This window comes from Sciurus carolinensis, chromosome 9, assembly GCF_902686445.1.
Source record: "Sciurus carolinensis chromosome 9, mSciCar1.2, whole genome shotgun sequence".
Taxonomy (NCBI): Eukaryota; Metazoa; Chordata; class Mammalia; order Rodentia; family Sciuridae; genus Sciurus; species Sciurus carolinensis.
Window position 1 is genome coordinate 138,597,912 of NC_062221.1, and position 17,823 is coordinate 138,615,734.

The 17,823-nt window shown below is 57.9% G+C and overlaps 1 protein-coding gene and 1 long non-coding RNA gene across 14 annotated transcripts in view; one reads left to right on the forward strand and one right to left on the reverse strand.

Moving 5' to 3' along the window:
- The window catches only part of Pde9a (phosphodiesterase 9A), an 84,078-nt gene extending 68,799 nt beyond the window's left edge, over positions 1 to 15,279 (forward strand). For 5 of the 13 annotated variants that reach the window (XM_047563616.1, XM_047563615.1, XM_047563613.1 and 2 more), the window contains 11 exons: positions 830 to 904; positions 4,548 to 4,634; positions 5,420 to 5,524; positions 5,827 to 5,909; positions 6,707 to 6,863; positions 9,629 to 9,742; positions 10,316 to 10,420; positions 11,001 to 11,129; positions 12,175 to 12,270; positions 13,644 to 13,725; positions 14,655 to 15,251. In XM_047563616.1, the coding sequence (XP_047419572.1) occupies positions 830 to 904; positions 4,548 to 4,634; positions 5,420 to 5,524; positions 5,827 to 5,909; positions 6,707 to 6,863; positions 9,629 to 9,742; positions 10,316 to 10,420; positions 11,001 to 11,129; positions 12,175 to 12,270; positions 13,644 to 13,725; positions 14,655 to 14,824 (1,203 nt within the window). In that variant the 3' untranslated portion in view covers positions 14,825 to 15,251. Of the gene's footprint in view, positions 1 to 829; positions 905 to 4,547; positions 4,635 to 5,419; positions 5,525 to 5,826; positions 5,910 to 6,706; positions 6,864 to 9,628; positions 9,743 to 10,315; positions 10,421 to 11,000; positions 11,130 to 12,174; positions 12,271 to 13,643; positions 13,726 to 14,654 lie in introns of all 13 variants that reach the window. The other 8 variants (XM_047563618.1, XM_047563614.1, XM_047563617.1 and 5 more) reach the window with 6 other exon arrangements.
- On the reverse strand, positions 14,811 to 17,619 carry LOC124992605 (uncharacterized). The gene is made up of 3 exons (XR_007110153.1): positions 15,992 to 17,619; positions 15,511 to 15,764; positions 14,811 to 15,429 (listed from the first exon to the last, which is right to left on the reverse strand). It is a non-coding gene; the product is annotated as an uncharacterized LOC124992605 (long non-coding RNA).
- Positions 17,620 to 17,823: the final 204 nt, after the last annotated feature.

The window sequence follows — 17,823 nt, forward strand, 5'->3', positions numbered from 1 at the left end:
CCTGGTGCCCGAGTCCGAGTGGTGGCAAAGAGCCCTCTGGAGCCTCCCCGTGGGCCTCAGGGGCCCTGAGTGACTTTCTGGCATGGTCTGGGCAGTGGGCTGAAGATCACTGGAGGCTCTCCTTTGGGAACAGTGTCTTTCAGGAAAATAGGACCCACATCCCTTGCAATCCTGTCCCAGGAGTCACCAGGCACAGCCCAGGGCAAAAACCAAGGGCAAAAGGGACCAGTCCTCCATACCATTTCCTTTTTAAGAAAATAAACAAAAGCCCTGGCGAGGACCACATCAGGTGGCACACGCCGTTACTGTGTGAGTGTGAAACCACACCCCAATCGTTGCCCGCCTTGGGCTCGGCCCCGTCCACAAGTGCGTGGCTTGGCGCACAGCTGAACCCGGTGGGTCCCAGCAAGAGAAACTCAAAGTAGCATCTGAGCCACGTCTGCCCGTGTGCCACCGGCAGATTCCCCCGGGCTTCGCTTCATTGTGTCTTCCTTGCGGGCGTGTGACAGCTGATGGACCGTGGGCACAGCTCATCTCTCCTAGGTACAGAGGGCTGTGGTTTTGACAAACGCGTACACGCGTGAGCCTCCACCACGGTCGAGCGAGGGAGCACTGCCGTGGCCCGGCGGCCCATGCCCTCGGCCCTCCTCTGACCACCACTGACGCGAGTCCACTCAGCAGGTCGCAGAGGAAGGCACTGTGGGTCTGTGCACAGCGTCTGTGAGAGGGGATCGAGGAGCAAATGCTCACCACGAGCATCTGAGGCCTCCGGCCTGTGTCTGCACACAGCCCGCGGGGCCGGGTTAACACGGAGCTCCTGTCCTCCTAGTACCTGCTGTCTCCAGAGACCATCGACGCCCTGCGGAAGCCCACCTTTGACGTCTGGCTTTGGGAGCCCAACGAGGTAGGTGAGGGGCACCGTGGGTACCAGGGTCCAGGGGGGCTGCTCAGGGCTGTGGACCCCGCCTGGGGCCCGCCACCACTGCTCTGCCCCCTCCGTGCTTCCTCCCGTCTGCTCGCCTCTAAGGAGACCCTGATCCTCCAGCTTCTAGTTCAGACTAGACTCCATGGGCTCAGGAGGGCCAGGAGACTGGGAATGGCGGTACAGTGAGGGGCCACCACCCTGGGCTCCTGCCACAAGCACTTCAGCGCCACTAGGCCATGGACACGAGGGCTTCGGGGAAAGGGGGGTCGCGCCTGGCAGCAGGCTGTCTCTTCAGAGCTTCCCATTACCTGAGAAACAAAAAAGGAGGTTCTTTTTCTTTCTTCCTTTTTTTTTGTCGTTTGAGTCTAGTTATCTAATGATATCAGTTATGCCCTTCTCTGTCCACACCCAAGAAAAGAGAAAGTCCCTTCATCCAGGTGGACCTCAGACCCAGTTATTATCAAGCCACCAAAATCTACGGACTCTGACTTTTCAGCACACAGAAGTGCAGGGACCCTGCCTGAGTGCGCTCCTCTGCAGCCCTCGGAAGACCCAGGCCACGGCGGCTCCCAGTGGGACTCTGCCTGCTTAGGATTCGTGACATGAGGTCACCAGGGCGGGGCCACCAGGATCTGCCGGGCTCATGCTCCACCTATGTGGTCTCCCAGTGCGGCTCTGGCCAGCAAAGCTAAGACCCGCCTCCGCCCCTCACCCCAGTCACCCCGGAGAGCAGCCAGCAGCCCGGCCCAGGCCTCGGAGGCCAGCGCCACATCAGCGCCCCCCGAGGTGGGGGCACAGGAGCGGGAGGCAGAGCTGGAAGAAAGGGGCAGCGTGGCTCCCCCGAGCTTGGGCACAGCAAGTCCAAGGCAAGTCACGCCACAGCAGATGGCTGAGAACGCGCGGACTCCTGCCTCATCCTCTAGGAAAGTCACAGGCCTGGGAGCTCAGCCTGCTGGGATGCTCCAGAGCCGGGTTAGTGACGAAAACACCCTCACTGTCCTTTCTGCCACCTCCTCCGTGGAACCTCTGAGCGTAGCACTGCCCATGGCTGCAGCGGTGGAAGCTTCACCCCAGGAGTTGAAGGGTTGGTGCATCCGTGAGAAAGCCCACCTGTCTGTCCCCCATGTTGCAAAGTGCTTGCCGCCATTCTCAGCGCTGCAGGTGGGCGAGGTGGCCCGTTCTGCTGTTTGACCAGCCACTGCATATGGCTTTGGCCAGGGAAACCAGCAAGGTGCCTCCAGAAGTACCCAGCAGCCTGCTGGGTTCCCAAAGACCAGGTCCTTGGCCTCTGGTGAATTGGCAATGCCAGGAATCTGAGTGTGAATAGCACGGATGACAAGCAGTGGGACACACTGAGAGCCCTCAAAACTGCCTCTAGTCGCCCATCGGCTCACTGCCTTCCTGCAGGACTGCGCCACCGCCCCAGCTGCTCAGCTCAGCGTCCTGCCCGTCCCTCATCAGGCAGAACAGGACCTCAGGCCGCCCTGCTGCCTCCGATCCGTTAGGGCTTCCTCCTGGGGCTGAGGACAGCAGGCAGGCAGCTCCGTCATGCCCCTTACCACCTCGTAAGTCCACCCCACTGGCAACCACGCGCGCCCTCAGCCGGCACCACCACAGCGTCTGGGGCTGCCCTCACTCGGGACGAGGGTTCAGGCCTGCAAGCAGGGAGCAGATGGGCCGTTCCTGTGCCATGCTGGCACCAGATGGTCGTGTCTGCCAGTTGCCTTTGTCTCTAGACTCTGATTTCACAGCAAACGCTTCAGTTCTTCCGGGCTGATTTGAGTGCGGTCTGGCTGGTGGGGCGGGAGCCAGGGGTTTCAAGGCTGCAGGCCCCCTGGTCCCGAGGCTGACGTCCAGGGCATGGAAGGACCTGCAGCTCTGGACAATGAGGCCCCGTGTTGGGTGACCTGGGCAGCAACTGTTCAGCAGCCTGGGAGCCAACCCTCCCATCCTCAGCCAGGACCCCAGATGCCAGCCCTCTGTAAGAGGCTCCTTCACACTGACCACACCTGTGTATCCTCTCAAGGAAGATGAGAGTGGGTTAGCTTGCTCCAGGGACGTCCCAGCTGCCATGAGTGGCCCCCGGGGGCGGGATAGTGTCCAGCCTCCACGTGGACTCTGAAGCCACAGAACTCGCTCCCTGCTCCTGAAGGTGTGACGGGATCGGTGTTGCTCAGCTCCGCCTTGCCTGCCACGCCCATTCTCCCGCCTCCATTGCCGCGTGGCCCGGGCCAAGTGCACAGACGGGGTGGCTTACACCGTGGGAACGCACTGTCCCACGTTCTGGAGGCTGAAGGCCAAGGTCAGGTGCCTCCAGGCTGGCTCTTCCTGGACCTCTCTGTCCTCACAGGGCCGTCCTTGGTCTGTGTCTGTGTCCTGACCCAAAAGGACCCTGGTGTGTTGGATCAGGGCCACCCCAGTGACCTCCTGCTTCCATCATCCCCTCCGTAAAGGCTCCGTCTCCTTGTGTGGTCGACCGGAGGTCAGGGCTTCAGCATTCCCACTGGACACAGTTCAGTCCCTGACATTGTCCTGTCCATGTGGTGCATGGAGGCGAAAGAGTACGTTGGGCTCCAGTGGGGATGGCCCACTGCCACGTGCAAGCATTAAGCCACTGGTGGACGGATGGGGGCAGGCACTCTGGCTGGGGTCCTGCCACGTGTCCTTGGAGGTCCCTCCTCTTTCCCATGCTGCAGATCTCCACCCCCCTGGGCTCTGCATCTGAGACCTGCTTTCCCCAGGAAACAAAACCGGCTCTGGTCAAGCTCCCCGATTCAGCCAGGCACAATGTAATCCTAGCAGCTCTGGAGGCTGAGGCAGGAGGATGTCGAGTTCAAAGCCAGCCTCAGCAACTTAGCGAGGCCCTAAGCAACTCAGTGAGACCCTGTCTCTAAATAAAATACAAAATAGGCTGGGGACATGGCTCTGTGGTCAAGTGCTCCTGAGTTCAATCCCTGATACCCCCACTCAAAAAAAACCTCTGATTTAAAGTCTTCTGTCTCTTCCTCCCTGGCTTAATGAACTCCAAAATAATAGGTCTAAACTCAAAATCTGTTTCACCTTGAACAGAGATGTCTGTAGACAACAGAATTCCCTGAAATCAGGTTTAAGAGGAGCCCTGACCTGGGCAGGGGCCACACTGCAGACCGTATGATTAGGACATTAGAAACATCCCTGGGCCCAGCAGTGCCCCAGAGGAGCATAATTCAGCACTTTAGCACGTAAAACGTCAGACTTCAATCCCTCGTCCCTGAGTGTACACTGGATGAACGGCCTCCTAGGACATTGAACCCCTGATCTGTGGGGATTGCTTTTCATGTGTAGAAATTAATAAAGTGATTTTGGACGTGGTCATTTGGGAGTGGGGGCCCCTGACCATCACTGTCCTTTCCTGCATGGAATCCTCGCTGGCTTCTAAACCAGCTCCCCAATCCAGGAGGCCTGCCAGGGGCATCCCCACTGCTCAGGCCCCTCTTCAGAGGATGAGAGCTCACCTCCCTGGAACAGGCCTGGCCACACCACTGGGTCACCCTGGTGGCATTTCCCAGGACAGTGCATGGAACTGGAGTGGGCAGGTGGCCTCCCTTCTCCTGATGCTGACCGCCTGGCCCTTTGCCCACAGATGCTAAGCTGCTTGGAGCACATGTACCATGATCTTGGCCTGGTGAGGGACTTCAGCATCCACCCCATCACGCTCAGGAGGTGGCTGGTAAGTGTGCAGCCCACCCTGTCCTTGGGCAGGCCCTCCGGCCACACCACTTCCCGGTGGTGCTGGGACAGCTACAAAGGGAGTCATCATTTCTGTGCAAATTCTGCAAGGACATCGGGCCCATTTCTGACCTCCACCAGCCCTGTGCCCCTAAGTTCCCACTTGGTGGAGCAAAGAAATAGAATTAGAGACGCAGGTGAGGTGGCATGTGCTCAGCAGAGTGTGCGTGTGGTGCGTGTGTGCATGTGTATCTGTGTGTGTGTGAAACACCTTTTTAAAAAAAGAAGCAAGCCAGGCACAGTGGCCCATGCCTGTAATCCCAGTGACTCAGGAGGCTGAGGCAGGAGGATCATGAGTTCAAAGCTAGACTCAGCAACAGTGAGATGGTAAGCAACTCAGGGAGACCCTGTCTCTTAATAAAATACAAACAAGGGCTGGGATGTGGCTCAGTAGTCAAGTGTCCCTGGGTTCAATCCCTGGTACCAAAACAGCAACAAAATAGATAATTACTCAGAACCAAGCATTATAGGCCTGTTGGATGGCGTTGGGGACCTAGCACCCATCATGTGCTGTCCTGCCTGCCCCCAGCTTTGTGTCCCCTGTGGACACCTCAGTCCATGCCCCATGTGCAAGGGCAGGGCCCATTGGACGCTCTCAGGCTCCGAGGGCCCCTCGTTCATATGGCAGCAAATGCAGGAACCCTCTGGCCTCAGCCTAGGCTGAGGGCTTCCGGGGGCAGTGTGGGCAGGCCGGGCACAGGCGGCTCTGACTCTCTGGCTCCACAGCTCTGTGTGCAGGAAAACTACAGAGACAACCCCTTCCATAACTTCCGCCACTGCTTCTGCGTGACCCAGATGATGTACAGCATGATCTGGCTCTGTGGGCTCCAGGTGGGTCCAGTCACACATCTGTCCTCCCAGGCAGGGGACAGCAGCACCTGCCCCACGGAGATAACCCCAGGCTTGGGGTCCCAGCTGTTCCACCCCTGCATGAGGCCACTCCCAGGATCAGAAGCCGCTGGGTCCCACCTCCCCACCCCAGCCAGGGCCTGGGTCCTCCCTCCCCTGGCCCAGGAGCTCATGTTGGCTGGAGGGCAGGTGTCCTGCCCTGTAACTGTCTCCGCCACCCCACCCCTCCCCAGCCATCCCCATCCCCGGTGAAAGGGCAGAAACTGAACTCTGTCCCCATCCAGGAGAAGTTCTCCCAAATGGATATCATGGTCCTGGTGACGGCGGCCATCTGCCACGATCTGGATCACCCAGGGTACAACAACACGTGTGTACACGGTTCCTCTGTCTTTCTTTTAAACACGCCCCTGGCTATCAGGGGACCTTCCAGCTTGACCCTGCAGGTTCCCAGCTGCGGCTGTGGAGGAAGGCCGCCCAGCGCTGCCTCTGCAGGACCAGCTCCCAGCGTCCCCACCTGGTCCAGGGCCACGGGCCTCCCCTGGGAGGAGCAGAGGAGGGTGCCCTGCCCCCGTAGGAACACAGGCAGGCCAAGGGCAAGGTCGGAAGGCAGCCAGAGGAGATCCGGGAAGAGGGGCGCAGAGGCGGCCCACAGTGGGGCTGTGGGGCCAGGAGGCTGGGCGAAGTGCCGGGGTCGCTGCGCCCCTCCTGCCTGTTGGGCCGAGCGCCACGGCGCACCAGCAGGGCCCAGCATGCCGCAGGGGGATCCAGGCTGCGGCCCTGGGGCTCCTCCAAGGAGGCAGGCCTCCAGGCGGCCACCTGCCCCCTCTGCGCGGCACAGGCAGCAGGGCGGGCCGACCCTCAGCCTCTGACTCCAGAGTGCAGCCTGGTTCTCCTCCCATGTCTCCTTTGCACGTGTCGAAAGTGGCAATTTTTGCCATAATGCTTAGTCTGAGTTCATGGGGGGGACCTTCTGGTAGGGTTTTTAAAACTAGGGAAACGTAGTTACGGGGCAGCAGGGAGTCAGGGGCGCCGCCAGAGGCAGGTCCTGCGCAGGCCGAAGGCCTCCTACGCAGGCCCCCGCTCCCCTGGCAGGCGCCACTCCCCCTGAGCTGCAGGAGCCCCGGGTGGCGCACCTGAGCTTCCTGCTCTCCCCTCGCACTCCAGGTACCAGATCAATGCCCGCACTGAGCTGGCCGTCCGCTACAATGACATCTCGCCCCTGGAGAACCACCACTGTGCCGTGGCCTTCCAGATCCTGGCCCAGCCGGAGTGCAACATTTTCTCGAACGTGCCTGCGGACGGGTTCAAGCAGATCAGACAGGTGGGTCGGGTGCACAGCAGAACCCCACTCTCCATGGCCGGAGGCTCCCAGAGGGTCCTGGTCTCCTCAATACCACCAGGGACTCTGGGAACCTGCCCTCCTTCCCTGCCTTCTCCAGGACCCAGAAAGGAGCCCCAAGAAGAGGGGACCCCAGCCGTGGCACCTGATGTCCACTGGCCTGCATATCACAGCCCTCAATTCAACCACCACCGGCTCACTTCGAGATGAGCCGGGTCCATCTTGTAGTCCGGGACACCGAGGCTTAGAGAGCTTGGGTCACTTGCCCAAGGAGGTATATGCCATGGGCAGGTACCTCTGCTGCTTCCAACCTGGTGGAGCTGAGCACCACCCCCACGGCCCCAGCTGGGTCACCTGACCCCATGGCATGGTCAGCCCCCCTGCCCTGAGGCACATACTTCCAGTGCACCAAGGACGGCGTCCTCCTCCACACAGGTCCTCGTGGAACCATGACTCAGTGCTCCACCTGCCGACACAGGGGAGGGAAGGTCAACGTGAACCCAGGGACAGCCAGGGTGGGGCAAATGATAACTGACCCCAGAACGAGAGGCGGCGACCTTATTTGGGAAAAGGGTCTTTGCAGAGGGACTTAAGTTAGTTTCCCAATGTCAGTGTGGATTGTCCAGGTGGACCCTAAGCCCACAAGTGTCCTTATCGGGACAGAAGAGAAGGCACACGCAGGAGGCCATGTGACAATGGGGGCAGAGACGAGAGTGACCTGGACACAAGCCAGGGAAGGCCTAGGGCCCCCAGAAGCTGGAAGGGGCGGGCGGGACCCTGCCCTGGAGCCTTGGCGGAAGCGGGATTTGCTGCTCCACTTTTGGACTCAGCCTGCAGAACAGGCAGGGCACGCGTTTCAGGAGTTGTGTGCTGCCCGGTGGGGGCTTGGAACGCAGGCCGGACACGTCACCGCCCTCGCCCTCTCTGTGCCTCAGCCTCCTCGCCTCTGCAGCCCCCAGAGCGCTGGGAAGCGGCTCCCCCTCCTGAGGAACTGATGGGCTCGCTCCACCGGAGCCACGCTCTGCAGCCTCTGTGCCCACTGGCTACACCAAGCACACAGCCAGCTGGGGCTTGATCATGGCCCCTGCCGGGTCACGACTCCTGGTGCCCTTGTGCCTACCTCCCAGGCTTTCTGCCCTTTCCTCCACGCTTGCTGACCACTGTGAGCTTGTGCCACGGGTGGCTGAGGTAAGCTCTAGCCCGCTGTCCCCTGAAGGGGGCAAGCCGCCTGGGGACGCCAGTGGGGGCTCCTCCAGTAGGAGGACCCGGTGTCTGGCTAGTGGGGCTGCCAGACAGCACACGAAGGAGGTGCTCTCCCGATTGGAGCAGTGGCCGCCCTGCACACAGGCTCTTCCTCACAGCGGCCACCAGGGGACTTATAAGGACTGTCCTGCTTCAAAACCTTACCGGAATTAAGACTTTTTCTGGGACTAAAAATCGGTTGTTCTAATTTTTTTTAAAATCTTGTCATTGAAGATTTTGAGGATAACTGGGCAAATCCTTTAAAACTTTTACATAAAAATTACATGATTCCAAATGCAGGTGATATCCTCCCCAAAACTGTACATTTGTGGTTCCCTGTATTGCTTTTATTTGATGCTGGTGGTTTTATTTTCTTGGAAAAGGAGAGCATCATAGCCGGCAGAGGCTCTGGAAAGTCCCTGGGAGAGCGGGAGGAGGGATGGAGAGCGGGAGGAGTGTGGATGACAGTGATTCTGAATTGTGCAATTTTCCTACCAATATTTGGTTACCAAAGTGATTGTTTTAGTCCATTTTCTGTTGCTATAACAAAACGCCAGAGGCAGGTGATTTATCAAGAGAAGCCATTTCTTTGGGCTTACGGTTGTGGAGGCTGAGAGTCCAGAGCACCTGCTTCTGCTCAGCTTCTGGTGGGGGCCGCTCAGCATGGTGCCCATCAAGACTTGGCAGGAGCTTAAAGGGCAAGTGGGCTGGACAACTAGCCAGTCCTACATGAGCAACAGCAATCCCCATGAGGGTGGAATCCCATGACCAGACTCCTCAAAGGTCCTACCAGCTCTCACACAGTTACCCTGGGACATTGTCAACATGAGTTTCAGAGGGGGCCAACTGCATTCAAACCATAGCAATTATGAAACATTTATGTTAAAAACTCATTGCATCCTCATTTACAAATTTGTTAATAAGGTTACTAAATACATTCTTTGATAATTTTCAAATACTACATATACATATAGATGAGATGATAGAAAAAATACCCTTAGAAAATCACTTCTTAGAAAATACCCTTAAAAAACATTTTTTAGTTGTCACTGGACCATTATTTTATGTATTCATTTTTATTTTTATATGGTACTGAGGATCGAACCCAGTGCCTCACACTGAGCCACAAACCCAGCCCAAAAATAGTTCCTGACATCCAACAAGATCTGAAAGGAACAGACAAATCTAGATGGTCAAATGTCGGGGAAAGGTCCTTGGCAGAAATTGCTAGATTTCACAAGTAAGCACAAGTCTGTCTGCGAGCCTGCCTCAGGCCATTGTCCCCTGGGGCCTGCCAGTGGTGTGGGGACCAGCACTCATGACAGCAGCCGTGCCACCTGGGCCTCACCTGCTGCTTGCCATGACTCCGTCTCTGTGTCTGTGGAAGAGACGACAGCAATTCTTGGACCACAGGGAACCGCGTTTGGGGCTCCGTGACCCTCGGCACCTGAGCAGTGACCGTCCAGGTTGGGCCCCTAGTAATGCTTTCTTCTCTCACAACTCAGGGGATGATCACGCTGATCCTGGCCACTGACATGGCAAGGCACGAAGAAATTATGGACTCGTTCAAAGAAAAAATGGAGAACTTCGACTACAGCAACGAGGAGCACATGACCCTGGTGGGTGGTCTCATTTTGCCTTTCTGGGGTGCTGCATGGGGTCACACCAGCCAGCTTGGACTGGAGACCCGGAAACCCAGCCTGTGGCCTGGCCTTGGGGCGAGGTGCCCATACACCTGGCCCTCAGGGTCCTGACTTCCGAGGCCAGCTGTGCAGGACTGCCCTCCCCAGAGAGCCCTCCTACGTGGCTAAGGGACAGCACTTCCCCATGGGTCAGCAGGGCTGGGCTAGGTTCCCCAGAGTTCCAGGGCACGGGGCGCCTAGGCCAGTGCCCTCTGTGCTTTAGATGGGGTTTCCGGCCTCACCCTTGTGTCTAAAGACACCTCCTCATCCTACACCCACAGCCCCTCGTCGCCTCCTGAGAGACGGGGCCTCCGACAACCAGGAAGTGCTGTCTGAACCTGACCTTGCTGTTACAAGTGTCAGTCTGATGCCGTGGGTGGTGCTGCTGCTCCCAGTCTCCCACACAGCCGGCCTCAGAGGCCGCTCCTGCCAGGGACATCGCCTCCCTGTGCTGCACAGTGGTGCACATTCTGTCCTGCGTCGCCTGAATCACAAACTCCCTTCTTTCAGCTGAAGATGATCCTGATCAAGTGCTGCGATATCTCTAACGAGGTGCGGCCCACAGAGGTGGCGGAGCCTTGGGTGGACTGTTTGTTAGAAGAGTATTTTATGCAGGTAAGAGACTCGCAGGACTGACTGCTCTTGCAGCCTGCTGCGCAGGGTCCATGTTCAAAGGGGCGAGTCGGAATGTGCCAGCGTGTCAGCCCTGGCCCAGCAGCCTGCAGAACGCCCTCCCAGCAGACAGCAGGAGGGAATAGGGGACCCAGACCTGAGAGACCCACCACGGAGAAGCTAGTGTGGCGAGGCCCACCTGCCAGCACCCAGAGCCGCTTGTAGAGGCAGGCTCCTCAAGCGAACCGCAGAAAGGTCGCGAAGCAAGCACCAGGGAGCAGGAGGGAGCCAGAAGACGAGCCTGGGCAAGCCACCCTCCGGGCAGGCACAGGGGCTGGAGACAGAGCTTCAAGCTCCGAGGACAGACGGCCACACAGCCCTGCGATGCCCTGGCTGGGGGCGGCCTCCAGTGCCGGGTTCCACGTGCCCAGCGAGGCTGTGTGCGCTGCCACGACAGCACCTCCGTACCACGTGTCACGGTGGTCGGCCCGCCCGGCTTCTGTTCCTCCTGAGGACAGTAGCGCTCAGGGATCCCGGGTCCCCAGGTGACCCGTCCTCACTCTCTGTCCGCCATACCCCACAGAGCGACCGCGAGAAGGCAGAAGGCCTCCCTGTGGCCCCGTTCATGGACCGAGACAAGGTGACCAAAGCTACAGCCCAGACCGGGTTCATCAAGTTCGTCCTGATCCCCATGTTCGAAACCGTGACCAAGGTGAGTGCCGTGACCGCGGACTGACGGAGCGGTGGCGAGAAATGCACACGTGTGTGCACACAGGCACACCTGCACACCCACACGGGCGCACAGGCACACCCCCACACCACACCTGCATACACAGGCACACCCACACACCCACACGTGCACACAGGCATGCCCACACACGCATGCCCACACACATGTGCACACAGGTGCACAGACACACCTGCACGCCCACACATGCATACACAGGCACACCCACACACTTGCACACACAAATGCACCTGCGCACGTGCCGTGGCCACAAAACCCACAGACGCCTCATCATCCTGCTGTCATGGAGACGGTTGCTGGGGAGCCACTTCACCCCTGCTGGGTCTACTGCCTCCCAGCTCTCTGGGCGCTGGGCTCCCCTGCACAGTTGGGTTCCCACTCTGGGTCCCACTCTGCCTGCCCATCACCACTGGCCCAAGACCCAGCCTGCAGCTCTGGCTCCTGGCTCTCGGCCCTGGGGCCTCAGCCCTAAGGAACTGAGTGGACTTGGTGCCTCGAGGCCCCTGCCCGAGTCTCCACCTCACGTTCCCCCATGTCCAGAACAGACTCATCTCTCGCCACCCTCCCCATCCTACCCACTGCTCTGCCAGTCCTTCTGGGGGGTGTCTCAGGGCTGCCCCTGCCCCTTCCCATCCCCAGGACCACCAACCAGGAGGCTTTTGGCAGCCATCACCTGTGTGGGTCAGCACAGGAACGTCCTAACCCATTCCGCACGTGTCTCACGGGGGCGGGGGAAGGGAGTGGGCTTGGGGAGTCCCATGAGGACCACTGAGAGCGGGACCGAGCTGGAGCCTGGGAGCAGCCCCAGGTGCCAGGCTAGCCACGTGGCTTCACACCTCTGTCACCTAGATTTCCCTGAAGGCCCCAGCCTGGGAGGGCCCCAGAGTGCCACCTGGGTGGCAGTGACCCCCTGGGGTCTGCGAGCCACAGGGCCCGACACCTGACAGCCCTGGTCTTGAGGTGCTCTGTCGCCCGAGCGCGAAGGGCTGAGCAGGCCGTCTCTCCCCAGCTGTTCCCCGTGGTTAAGGAGGCCATGCTGCAGCCCCTCTGGGAGTCCCGAGACCGCTACGAGGAGCTGAAGCAGCTAGATGACGCCGTGACGGAGGTAGCGGCCCGTGGAGGCATCGGGCAGGTTCCGCCCTCACCCCAGCTAGAGCCCCGGCCGTGCGGGGCAGGTGCACCTCGGTGGGAACGCCTCATTCCACCCGGGCTCGGGGAGGCTCTGACACTAGCCTGCACACTCAGGCCGCGGGAGTGCGGGTGACCTGGCTCCTCTGAGGGGGTCTGCCCGCCAGGCCTGGTCAAGGCTCTCGGGAGACGGTCGCCCAGCCCCACAGCTTCGCAGTCCCTGGCAGGGGCACTGGCCTAGGGAGGTTCCCCCCAGCTGCCTTGTTCATGAGGGGTGGCAGAGAGACCGGGACAGAGTGACCACCACCCTGGGCTGCCAGCATGGAGCACACACCAGGCAGCCCAGCTCCTATATGGTCTTTCCACGGACCCAGGAGCTGCTGTGGCTGCCTCAGAACTCCCTGCACGTCTCCCCTCCAGGGCTCTGCTGCTCGGGACCCCGCAGGGTCTCCAGCCTGACTGGCCGCCCTTGAGTCCACCCTCCTGCTCAGGGACCAGGGCATCTAGAGCAGCCCAGAGCACCTCATGCTCCCTCCCAGACCTGGCCTTGGCCGCCATGACCCCACCTCCCAGCCCCTGCTCTGACTCGGTGCCTACGTCAGCCTGGGCTTCCCCGTGACAGTGCCCCACGCCCCTCCTGGGAACTCCGGGAGCTATTGCCAAAGCACCTGCTGAGTGCCAAGCGGCCCTCCAGGGTGTCCTGTGGTCTCTCCCTCGGCCACACACCACCTGCACGCAGTGCCAGGCACAGGAGCTCAGCAGATGCTGACAGGTCAGCGGAGAATCCAGACCTGCCATCCTGGTCCTGCGAGCTGGGTTCTTCACCACAAAGTCGGGAGGGCTCTGAAATCCTGAAGGGCCAAGAGCAGACAGAGCAGCGACATCCACAGAGGTCCTCCAAGGCCCAGACCCCAGTTCCTGCCTCTCTCCTGGGCCATCCCATAAGCTGTTGCTGAAGGACTTGAGTCTCAAGTCCTTGGCCCTGCTGCCCAGTGGGGACACCAGGACTCCTCACAGTGCCACCATGTCCCTAAAAAGGACAGACAAACAAGAGCAGTCAAAGGGCCATGACTGAGCCACAGACCCTACACCCACCGCCAGTCCCCACGCTGTGTGGGATGCAGCTGGCCCAGCTCCTGTCCAGGTGCTGGTCACCCTCTCCCGAGGTGAGGCATTAGGGCAGAGGGCAGTGCCAGGGCTGTGTGTGAAGCCCAGGTGCCTTCTGGCCGAGGAAGCTGTAGACAGCAGTCTTGTATTTCAGCATCTTCAGGCAGCAGAAACCTAAAGGGATGAGCGTCGCTTCCCTCTGCCTCCCTGGTGCTGACTCTGGCCTGCTCTGCTCTGTCCTAGTTACAGAAGAAGACTGACAGCCTGACCCCAGGGAGCACGGAACAGCGCAGAGAGAAGAGCAGAGATGTGCAAGAAAGTGGAGGTAGCGCTCCCCCACTGACGGCTCCCTGCACAGGCCACTCAGACTGGAGTGGGGAGGGTGTCGGGACCCGTGCGAGTATGCGTGAGAGTGCGTGCGTGTGTAAGGCGCAGCCGTGGGGCTCACCTGACAGCTGTCTAATCCTGTGACCTCCAACAGGCTCCACCCCAGACACCTCCTCATGCCTCACAATGGGGAATAAACGTCAACTCATGAACCCTTGAGGGTCACCCAAACCACATCCAACCACAGCACAGAGAGTATTTTTAAATAAGTGAGACTTTAATTCCTTGAATGTAGTAGTTAGAATTGGGCTCTGAAAAAGGAGAACATGCTTTAGTTATTTGAAAAAATATCAATAATTAGGATATACATACTTTTAAAAATATTTTTAAAGTGAAATTGAAGTACTTTAAACTTTTCAAAAATAAAGCATTTGCTTATTTTACTGTGGGCATTTTCCCCCACACCTGCTGACACTGGTCATTCACTTAACCCATGTGGCGGGCAGAAGTGGTCCGTGCAGCCACCTGGTAATAAGGTCACACCTGACACATGTCTGTCAGGTGACTGAGAGCTTCTCAGCTTATGAAGCATTTGGAGCCCAGGCCCTGAGGACTAGATTGGGGCCTGTCAGAGGAGCAGCGTGTGGGCCAAGAGTCTCCACCCCAGAGCCCGATCTCAGCCAGGGCAGTGACCGCGTTACTGTTGCCCAGCAATCAAATGAGCAGAGCCCTGGTCCATGTCAAGGGCCCACTCAACAGCAGCACTCGATCTTTAGGTCAGATCGAGTTCTTGAATGACTCAGAAGAGGGATCCACGTTTTTTCTTTGCTCACGTGTGTCTAACAGGATGTCCCTTGACCTCTTCTTTTGAGAGTCCGTGTGGTCCTGTGACATTTGTGACCCTCCTGCCCCTGTCCGTCCCCACAGACTCACCAGGACTCCTTTCCTTTTTCAAGCAGACAGTAACTGAAGGAAGCAGAAGGGCTGCGGTACTGTGCAGCGGACAGAGCTCCACAGACGCCTGTGCAGGGCCGCGCCCTGCGTCCAACACCTCCGGGCCACGTTTTCTAAGAACCATTTTACATTTTGTTCACTGATCAAAAAAAAGAAAAAAGAAAAAGAAACCAGAATTCATGATGCTGTACAGAATTTTTATTTTTAAACTGTCTTTTAAATAATATATTCTTATACAGAAATGGGTACTGTACTTTTTCTTTGGTAGATTTGTGTATCCCAGGGCTGCTTCACAAGTGTTCACACAGAGACAAAGGATGCTGCTTTTTCAACAGATGTATCTTAGACCAACTGATCAGTGTGATGCAAACGTCCGTGTAAATCCTGCATTAAATGTCAGAATGGCGCCCCAGCGTGGGGATGTGCGCATGTCCTGTATTCCCAAGCAGAGGGGCGTGGACGCCATGTGGGCGCAGCAGGGCCTGGCGCAGGCTGTGTGGAAGTGACCAGGTGGGAGGCGGCTACACACCTGCCCTCGGGACAGCAAAGCCTGATCTCACTCACAGGGGACTGGGGATGAGTCTCTCATGGCAGGATTCCTTTCCATCGTGCCTGTTCTGAGGACAGGCACTGGGGGCATTCTGGGTAGCCCTGTGCCCGACCAAGGAGGCCCAACCCCTGGGACGGTGGCACGCCTGGTGACCTTGCTCAGGCTCCCTGCCCTCCATGTGTGCCTGACTCCTGGACCCTGTGAAAGCAAGGAGAGAGATTAGTAGCCATCCCCTGGGGCCGTGTGCCCAGCTCTGCTCCCCTGGAGGGACAAAATCACCTGAAGCGCCTCCATTCTCAGGAACTGATCCTCAAAGGCCATTTGCATAATCTGGCTTTGGACTCCTTCCACCCGGCGGGTGCCGCTTCCCAGAACATGTGTTCCCTCTTGGCGAACTCCAGAACGTTGCTTCCCATCTCTGAATAATCGTTTTTGGTCTGTGGAATTTTCCATCTCTTCCTGAACCCAGCTTCGCACAGCCAGGGATTCTGCACCTCTTCTTGGCTTTGCTTTTGTTTTTCATTTCCATCCTCCTAAAGCCAATCCAGACACAGCTCTGACAAAAATACAACTCAGAGAGTGACAGGTCCTGGCTGGTCAGCCCTCATGTCACCTCGCAGGAAAGTCCTGTTCCCTGCTCTCCTGCCGGGAGATCTTCCAGTGCCATGACCCCCTGCTCAGTGACCTGGATCGCCTGCCCCAGCTCCTCTGCCCCTTACCAAAGTGCACTCAATGGAATGCACACACTTAACACACCTACCGTTGTCCCTGGTGTCCTGGAGGAGAGGGTCCAGGACCCCTGTGGATTTCAAAATCCACTGGTGCCCAAGTCCCTCCTGTAAGACGTCGTAGTGCTGGCGCGGAATCCAGGCACATCCTGCATGCTTCAGGTCATCCCTGGATGGCTAGTGACACCTAATACACCAAGACTGCCACATCCGCGGTAGCTCTACTGTATCATTAAGGAACGAGGACAGGGGACCTGTACGTGCTCAGTGCAGATGTGACTGTCTTCTAAACATTTTTGGTACTAGGTACGGATGCTGTGGATTCGGAGGGCAGAATACACATGATCACGTGTGCACATGTCCACGCGTGCTGTGCATGTCTACTTATACAGACAAAAGCCACCTGTGTGCTGTGAGGAGCTGCTTCTTCCCTGCACTTTTCTAAGACACAGAAGCAAACCATGTATTCAGGAGGAAGCCACTTCTTCCTAGCACAGAATTCAAGAGTTCATTTGTCTTTCTGGAGAGATGAATAGTTTGAGAATGTAAGAATTAACAAGCCAGGGTCCTCGGGTCCTGCTCCTTGTTTCAGTCTGACTCACGTGGCTCAGGATGTCCCGGGCTTGGGTGGCCTCAGACCGTGCACTCCGAAGGCAGCTGCCTCCCCTGGCAACCCAGCTTCGCTCAGCAGGACCCCCGCAGGCCGTCTGTGTTGGGGACGGGTCAGGAACTCCCCCTTCTCAAGGCTGGGGTCCTCCTTCCTTGAGTCCTCTGTGGACAGCCACATGGTGTTGACCCGTCCCCCTGGCTTCCTTGTAACTCCGTGAATTCCAGCCTGTGGTGGGTCCTTCTGGTTGCACTCCCCCCCCCCCCCGAGGCTATTCCTCCTATTAGCTGGACCAAGACTAACTCTCCTCCCTTCCCCTGCAACTGGCGGTGCCCAGGAGCCTGAGTGCAGACAGAGGGCAGGTACTGGGAACCTCGCACGGCAGCTCAGAAGGCAGGATGTGCTTTGCCCCGTCTTCCTTCCTAACACTGAATTATGGACAAGATGGCAAGAGCTGAAGCAGTCACATCATACCATAAGGTGGCCTTAGGAAAGGAGGTCACCAGGCACTGCAGGGGATGTAGGAGCCAGGGTCCCTGCTTCCCTGGCAGTCCCCAGCTCACTGACCTCACAGCTCCAAACAGAGAAGCCCTGGTCATGCTGGGGTCCATTGTCCACAGCCAACCCTTCTTTCATTTTCACATTTTTAAAAAATACACTTCACACAGAAAAAACAATAGTTTAAAATGCTTACCTGTGTCTCCTTGCAGATGTTTAAACACTGCAAGAATTTTGCATAAATTCTACCATTCCAGAACTTGGTTCTGACCCCACTTTCTAGAACATAAGTGGGCCTTCAGGTAGGAATTTCAATTATTTTGTAGCAGAGAAAATTGTATTTATATAATTTGATTTTCTGGTAAGAAACCAAATATCTAAGGCTAGGAATCCAAAGGAGAGATGGAAAGGGGAACCAGAGTATGCCTACTTCTTTCCAATACATCTTCCTAGCAGATACTTCAAATCTGGTGGTTGTGTGGAAGGAAAATTCAGACAGCAAGACCGGAAGTCCTCCGTAAGCTCTGGAAAGGAGCTCGTGGACTCTCTGTGTCCGAGACCCGAAACAGCAAGCTGTCGACTTCCACGTTCTATGACGGGGAGACAAGGGTTCCCTGATTCACCAATGTGGCTTGGTGCTCTCTGGGCCTACAGGCACCTGAGCTCACAGCCTGCGCTGCGGAGACCTGAGAAGCCACAGCTTCACAAACTGCCCAGTTGATGGCCTTGTCTGTCCCATGAGCAGCTGTACTGGGCCAT